The following is an 8,409-nucleotide window of genomic DNA, read 5'->3' as shown; positions in this document are numbered from 1 at the left end:
TGATTATTAGATGGTTATATAAAATTGTGAGCGTAAGTATAAAACTCTTATTTGAAATTTAATACGAAATATTGTATGAATTAGGAGCATGAAAACAAAATGAGAAATTTATATAAAAATAAAATAAAAAATTATTATTTTAACTATGTCTATTAAGTCAGTTTGTCAAAATATCCGACTTAAAAAGATGATGCATTATACTGAATTTATGATGTTAAAATCGGTTAAGCATAATCTACTTAATATGATGAAGCTATGTTAAGTCGGTTCATGAAACGAGTTAAAAAACAACATATTTTTTAAGTCGTTTGCTGTTAACTCGAACACGGAACCGGCTTAAAATGTGCATTTTAACCGACTTAAAAAGTACATTTTAACCGACTTAAAATGATAAAATTCTACTAGTGAATTACTAACTTATAATTTTTTTTTAAAATACACTTTTAATTTCTTTATTTTAATAATAAATTTATGATTTTAATCATTCATCTTCAAAACTGTTGGCATTTGATATATTTTTTTTAATTTGAATTTTAATGTTATGATATGACTTTAAAAAATGTTACATGATGAGGTATAAAATTATTGGAATATGAAATTTTAATTAAATTTCAAATTACCTAACAGAGAAATATTAATATCTACTTTAAGAGTACATGTTAATTATTTATATGTAAAAATTTTATTTTGGAACTTGTATTTTCAACCCTTTAAAAGTTTAAAGATTCTTTTTTTCAATAATTTTTTTTATATATTCTCAAAATGTGTCTTACAAATACATGTTAGCATGATCCATTACTTAATATCATTTTAATACTTTCTAAAAAAAATAAATCTTTTCATTGCTTTAAAAATTTATGGAAAAAATAAAATTAAATTAATTTTTTCGTCAACTTCTTTTAAAAATTACTTTTATTTAATTTCAGAAAAAATTGAAATCTTTGTTTAAATTACTTTTTTTTTTAAATTCAGAAAAAGAAAATTAAATTTTCACTTCTTTAACCATGTTGGTAGATAAAGGCATAGTTGATTTTCTCGAAGTTTTAAGGTTTTGTTCTTTGTGTTTTTGGGAGCTTGGCCTGCATATGGAATAACATATTGACTAATTAAAAAGAAAAAGAATAGCATATTGACTAATTAAAAAAAAAAAAATAGCATATTTTCACGTATGTTTTTTTACGGTATGAATCCTTTGTTTTTCTGAATATAAAAACTGTTTTTTTGACAGTACGTACATATGGACATATGTTAACTATACATTTATTTATTTGAAATTGAATTTCAAATAGATTTGTGCATGGTGGCTTTGGCGATCGACAAAGTGTGTACGTTTAAAATGAAGATAAGTTTATGCTTGTCAAGGGCATATATACCCATTCTGTTGTTTCTGTTGATTAAAGGATATATATATATATACAAAGAAATGTTGGAAGAGGCATCACTTAAAAAGTAATTCTAAACGTTAAAAATTAATCGGTTAAAAAAATTTGAAATATCAATTATTTATTGATTAAAAAGAATTTGAATGTTGAAAATTTATAATCGGAAAGAATATAAATTTTATACTTAACTATTTATTTTTTGTATATATAAAAGTTAAAAATGTTTATTAAATTTTTGGTTAAATTACATTTGTGGTCCTTTAACTTAATTTCAGGTAACGTTTTAGTCCTTTATCTTTTTTTTTTCTTGACTTGGTCCTTTATTTTAATTTTAAGTGACAATTTGATATTTTATGTTTTAAAATTTCAACAATGTTATGCTTTTTTATACAAAAATTCAAAAAAAAATAATAATCAAAACTCATAAAATTAATTATATTCTTCAATATAATACAAATTTCATCAAATTCGTAACGCAAATCTTCAAATAAACTCATATTTTCATACTTTATTTGATATTGTTAAGAATAAAGGACTAAATCGGGAAGAAAAAAAGGATAAAGGACTAAAACTTTAATTGAAATTAAGTTAAGGGACCACAGATGTAATTTAGTCTAAATTTTTTTAAAAGAAAAATATCATCAATTTTTAAAAATGAGTTGTTCTTTATTTGAGACAAGAAATAGTATGATATCGTTTTTTTTTTCTTTGATTTTTATTCAAGATCTTTGTCCTTATATTTTTTTTTTCCATTCTTTAGAATTCAGAGCAATTTACTTTTAAACCGGTAAGCTACAAATTTTTACTTAGAGTTTAGTTAAAGAAAATTTCTTTGAATTGCTATGAATATCTATGAATTGTTTACAATCAATGATATTACATCACGAAAGATCGTAAACTTTTTGTATATGTAAAACCATTTTCTTCTACTTTTTGTTGTTATAAATCTTATATTTTTTTACACTCTTCTTACTTTTCTTGTCTTCTTTTTTTTTTATCTATGCGTCAACTGATTCATCTTTTAAAAGCTTCACAATAATAAATTAATAATTAAACTTTAATTCTATAGTAGAATTTTGATATAAGCCACTGAAAGATAATATTTTTTAAGAAAGTATTCAAAGAAAAAATATTTAAATCAAAAATAAATTATACATTGCTAAAAAGAAAATACAAAATAACAAAATATGTTCTATATATAGAACAAGTAGATTAACAAAATAACCCCTTAGAAACTATCTCTTATTAATTTTTACATCTAACTATAACAAACACTTATATCTAATAACAATAAATAAATAGTGTGATATATATTAAAGATACTTTTCGGTCATAAATATTAGTTAGAATCTTGAAAATAGAAAATATATAAATTAAAAATTATATATATAAAATGAGAAAAGATACCAATGATTCACAACAATTGATTTTTAACATTTTATATTCTTTTCTTAATGGGTTTATTAAATACATTATTATTATAAAATAATTTATAGTAACCATTGACACAAACCGTTGGTTAGATTATTTTTAAATAATAAAAATAGTAATTATCTAGAGAAATGATAAAATTAAAAATTGTTAATTATTATTATTAGAAAATTAATTTATATCGATAATATATTTCTTTTTTAAAAAAAAATGTGTAAATAACTTTAAATTATAATTATTATTTATATTATTACTATTTGTATGATTATGAGAGAGAAAATGAACAAGGAGTATGGTACAACTAGTATAATCTTTTTTGCTTCTTCCACTGACTTTGACCACAAACATACATCGAGTCTTGCCCAACTACCAAAGTTTTATGACATGACAGAAAAGGGACAGGTATGTCTGTTTCTCTAATCCCCTTAAACTCAATAGCAGGATAAACGGTGTGATGCTGCTGTTAAAATTTAAAATAGATCTTACCATGTGGAAGATTACCCGAAACTGATTTTTGGAGGACAAAAGAGAAGAGAGGATCAAAACATTTAAAAATTGAATTGAAGAGTCCTACAGGTACAACTACATAAACAGTGAAAAGCATGAGAAAGTAAACAAAATAAGAGGAAAATCTAGACACAAGCAGCGAATCTTTCTCGTGCTTTCTCTGCTTTTCATAACACATCACAGGCCAATGCCCTTGCAGTCGCTTTCACTGCAAAAGCTAAACCAAGCCAACGACCCCCTTCACTCCTATTACTTTTTTAATGGTAATATTCAACCATTATATTATTATAGATATTGAAAAGAAGAAGACCATCTTGCTTCGGAATTTGGACACATCAAGATCCCAAAGAGCTATCATCCCTTAATTAATTATGCATTTAAGCAACAAATGAGACTACCACCATAATTAATAACTGTACACTTTGTTTATTAGTACCAACTATCCACGCATTTGGATTCCGGTTACTGAAAGCATTTTCATTTCTCCCCCTTACCTATCATTTTTTTTTACATTCACAATATAATTTCCTACATTGGGTGTGGCCACATGAATCTGCACATCCAACCTAAGGAGAAAAAAAAGGCAGGAGATCATTTCCTCCGTCTTCCATATACAAAGATCACCCTTGCCTTCAATGAACCATCATTATGGCAAAACCTTCAATATTTGGCCACATGAAAAACCCTCAAGAGGGTTATTCTCAGTGTCTTGGTGCATGTTTGGAAAAAACAAAGTCACATTTAGGACGCAAGTTTTTTCAAACTCTAATTTCCAGCTTCTGGATACCACCGTAGAATGGACCTCGGCACGCAAGATTACGGTTCCTGTCGTGAAACCAAAACCAAACACTTGCTTAGCCTTTAAATCAAACATTGAATTGCATGCCCACCAATTCAAACAACTGAATCAATTTCCAGATCTTTTTTGTACACTGGTTATTATTCAGGTCAATCAAAGCACTTTCAACCATCATGACAACTATATTACTTGTCCTACCGGTCTTCACTGAATATTCTCCCAACAAAATCACGAAACCTCTTCGAGTAGAGCTTTGGATCAACGGCTGAAATTGAGGAAGGATCAACCTGCAAGGACTTGTATGCGTGTTCCAACTTCTTGCTGATGTCATAATCTTGCAAAATGTCTATAATCCCAAAATATAGAACAACATCGTAGGTCTCCCCAATGCGATATGGAGTCGAATGGCTGATTCCAACACTTGTGTATTGGTCGAAATCACTCCTCCGGGCCATACGCTCTGCTCTTGCGGGCATATTAGCTCCTAATCTAATCAATGATTTCCTGAAACAACAAAAATTGTACTTAACACATCAAAATTTGGAAATATGATTAACCCCCTTTCCTCAAATAAAGTTCCATCTATGCATTCACATTAAAAACCAACAACCATAACACTTTATAAATGCTGGAGTATACGAAAAAGAATATTCCAAGGAAATGATCAATAATGGCTCAAAGAAATTAACGCACTACCGTTGCATAAATAAATCATAACATCAATTTTTTCATAAAGAAATTAGGACCAGGACATGTGTATGCCCCCACAAACAACTGTACATTGTTCCTACCTACTTGTTAAGATAATTCAAACTAATTGCAATTATTTCCATTAATGTCATCAACATGAAAATATGAATGATTAGGCATCTAAAATAACATCAAAGGACTAAACTTAACCATAATATAAAATACCACGTCTACAGCATCTCAGGCCTCTAGTTCATCATTTTTTTGGGGCAACAATACATATCATCATGTTTTTACTAGGATAGAAATGTTATAAAAATACAAGCACCTCTTCTCATGTTCTTCACGGGGAAAAATGTAGATTCAAGAAACACGGTGCAACTACCCTCTTAGACTATGAATGCAGTGATAAAAATACCTAATTGTTCTATCAACTTAAAATCAAAGAACAAAAACATATTTCAACATACCGGCCAGACTTGACTCGGTCCCTGTCCTGTAGCTCTGCTTCAAGGAAGCGATAACCACGCATGAACTTTTCACTCTGATAAGAGTCCTGCCTGCCTAAAAGGATAACATTTATAATTAGTTTTAGTTCTGTAACTATTACTTACATAAAACACATCTACAAATATTTATCAGTACCAGTGCGCAAAAGAAATGGTGACAATCCCATTTTGTCATATGTATTATCATCACGAAAATGAATGCCAACCAAAAGACTGTAATCCATAATTCCCGCAGCTTCCAAAAACTCGCAATCCCGCTCAATTTGTCTGGACAAAATATCAAGACAAGTTTGATTTAACAAATATGCACAATGCTTCATTGCTAAGTAGCAGTATGGAAAAATGCTAACTAGAAAACAACCAACAACTTACTTGATGAGATCCTTGAACCAATTTCTTTGTAGGCGAAACACGAAATTGAGATCCAGGTCCTTGAGGGTGGTAGTTTCATCAATCTCCTCTTCAGTTTTATCTGTTGTACGCCCATGTGACGATCCTTTCAAATCAAACCGTCTATGGATTGGATATTCAGAGCAGAAAAGATTGCCCATTACAATGAACCGAGTCTGGTTTTCAAATAACAACAAATTTTCAGTTCCTGCAACTCATAGATCAACCACTTAAAACAACAATAATTTATCTTCAAAGACATACCTTCGGGCCTCCAATTGGTTTGACACAATGCACTCCGTAGAATTTTGTCACAAGTGAATTCTCGTACTGAGAAACATGTTGGTAATAACTTCGAAGCATCCGAAGCAGTACCTAAAAGCAAGTCACCAAAGTCACACCTGTCAATACAGATGTTCATCACCAATACAGATGCCCAGCAAGCTAGGTTGAACAAACACCGAAAAAGTTTCCAAAATTAACAACCAAAAACAAACCTTGACTTCGGATTTTTTCACTGTCTTTATCATAAATCTATCATCTTGTGTCAAATAGAAGAAGCTTCCACTTTTCCCAGGAGATGAAAGCTCCCTGAGGGCCTCATTCCCGCATACAGCTAACATGTAATCAGCAGAATCCACCTGAAAAAGCTTCCTCAATTGTCTGAAATTCAAAAACAGAATCATGTCAACAATAGAGCAGGAAAAGAAACAGATAAATTTGCAATGAACTCAAACATCATTTTCAACAATGAGATGAAATCAAATGTCACTAGGCAATAAAACGAAAAAGGTTATACCTAAAAACCATAGGGCAGTAATCCTTCCAGCGAAACTCCATTGATTGATGCGGTGGGGTAATCTTGGATCCTTCAGGAGGAAACTTTGTCCAAAACTTCTCCATCGGATCAAAATCACTTTGTTTAAGCCCTCGGATTATGGAAGCTTCCTTTCCAACAGAGTACCTACAAAAACAAAAACACAACAAAAAATCCCACGAATAAAAAACTAGTACAAAATCACATAACAAGCAATGAAAAAACCCAAATTGATAAACAGAAGTTTACCTTATACCCAATTGCAAATTAAGCATAAGATCATAATTCTTATGCCCTTTAGAGATAGTTATCCCAGGTCTCTTAACCTCAGATGCAAAACAACAAGAATTACGTTGAAATATCTTAATCTCTTTTGGATCTGAAACATTCTCAGTTCCAATCCTATTATTCAAAACCGATACATTATCAATTATATCACAAGTTATATCACCAGCTTCACCATCCGATTCCCATATACAAATCTTACTCAAACACTTTTCACCTTCAACAGAAGAAGACCTTTTCCTCGTTGTTAAACCAAAATCATCACCCAAAAACTCTCCATTGTTACCAGGGTAAAAATTCCCATTCAATAACTTCATCTTCATATCTTTATTCCAACAACCAACGTAACAACTTCCATCAGGCCAAGTGAAAACACCTTGTCCTTTTGGAACACCGTTCTCCCATTCAGCTTCGTAACGGTTCCCGTTCGACCAAATAAGTGTACCTCTTCCATTAATAACGCCGTTTTCCCACTCACCTATATATTCGTTCCCGTTTTTCCAAACGTACCTTCCGTTTCCTTCTTGGAAATTCTTTTTCCACCAACCTTCGTAATAATCGCCGTTAACGTAACGTTTCTTTCCGTACCCGTGTTTTCTATCGGAGCTCCATGAACCAGCGTAAGTATCTCCGTCGGATCCGGTGAATTTTCCGAACCCTTCCATTCGACCCGATTTGAATTCACCTTCGTAGGTAGCACCTGAAGGCCACGAGAATTTTCCTTTACCAGATGCTTTTCCTCTTTTCCATTCTCCTTCGTAGATACAACCGTCATTCCATGAGTATTTTCCGGATCCGTTTGGTGCGTTTCCGGAGTAACTTCCCATATAAAAATCTCCGTTGGGGAAGCGCGTTTCAGAAGCTGTTTGAGTTTCGAATGGTGAAACTCTTCGGCAGGTGAATTGTGAGCGGCTACGGGCGGTAGAAATGAGCGTAGGCGGGTTGTGTGAGTTACTAATGTTGTTGTTAAGGTCTGTTTGGTGGTTAGAGAGAAGTGGTTGGCGCATTTTAGAAAGAAAGTATTTGTAATCAATGCATTTCCCGGCGAGAGGAAAGTGTTTGGTATTAGAGTAAGTGTTGAGTCACATGCACATTAGTAAGATTATGTACTGATTTGTTTCTATTTTGGAGGAAAAAATGGGTGGAGCAATATTGAGTTATCGACAGCTATCTCAGAAAAGAAGCCAAAAGGATATGAGAGAGAGAGGATTTGCATTAGTAGTGCTATTTACTGGCATTACTACTAGTACTGCTGCTGCTATTGTATTTTTGTAATTTTAACGAAAAATGAATATTATTTTAAATTGAAATTGTTTTATTAATTAACTAGTTTGTAACCCGTGCAGCCGCACGGAAACAATGATTTTAATAAATAAATGGTTATATTATATATATATATATATATATATATATATATATCAAATTTCATAAATTTTATTGACATTAAAAAAATAAGTTGACTTAAAAAAAATAATTTATAATAAAAAAATTAAAAAAAATCTAATTTTAACTTAACTTAAAAACTACTTTCTTATAGGCTCAATGTTATTGATAAAAAGTATGATTCTAACACCACTCTTTAATCTTACTCAAATGATG

General features: G+C 30.7%; 1 protein-coding gene across 1 annotated transcript; it reads right to left on the bottom strand.

Moving 5' to 3' along the window:
• Nucleotides 1–3,349: 3,349 nt before the first annotated feature.
• LOC101508677 (phosphatidylinositol 4-phosphate 5-kinase 2) lies at nucleotides 3,350–8,038 on the bottom strand. Its single transcript, XM_004500541.4, has 8 exons — nucleotides 6,775–8,038; nucleotides 6,508–6,672; nucleotides 6,206–6,371; nucleotides 5,973–6,083; nucleotides 5,691–5,884; nucleotides 5,455–5,585; nucleotides 5,280–5,373; nucleotides 3,350–4,623 (listed from the first exon to the last, which is right to left on the bottom strand). The coding sequence occupies exons 1-8, from the start codon at nucleotides 7,815–7,817 to the stop codon at nucleotides 4,314–4,316; spliced, it is 2,214 nt and encodes a 737-aa protein (XP_004500598.1). The 5' UTR covers nucleotides 7,818–8,038; the 3' UTR covers nucleotides 3,350–4,313.
• Between the last annotated feature and the right edge of the window lie 371 nt (nucleotides 8,039–8,409).

Source organism: Cicer arietinum, chromosome 5 (assembly GCF_000331145.2).
Source record: "Cicer arietinum cultivar CDC Frontier isolate Library 1 chromosome 5, Cicar.CDCFrontier_v2.0, whole genome shotgun sequence".
Lineage (NCBI taxonomy): Eukaryota > Viridiplantae > Streptophyta > Magnoliopsida > Fabales > Fabaceae > Cicer > Cicer arietinum.
The sequence above is the reverse complement of the archived record's forward strand: the minus strand, read 5'-3'. Positions and strand labels throughout refer to the sequence as shown.

Bases quoted from the DNA above. Each gene is read 5' to 3' on its own strand.
- LOC101508677 (XM_004500541.4), bottom strand. From the start codon at position 7,817: ATGCGCCAACCACTTCTCTCTAACCACCAAACAGACCTTAACAACAAC. The intron at 6,372-6,507 runs GTATAACCTTTT...TTTGAATTTCAG, and splicing joins TACTGCCCTATGGTTTTTAG to ACAATTGAGGAAGCTTTTTC. The intron at 5,374-5,454 runs GTACTGATAAAT...TTATCCTTTTAG, and splicing joins ACCATTTCTTTTGCGCACTG to GCAGGCAGGACTCTTATCAG.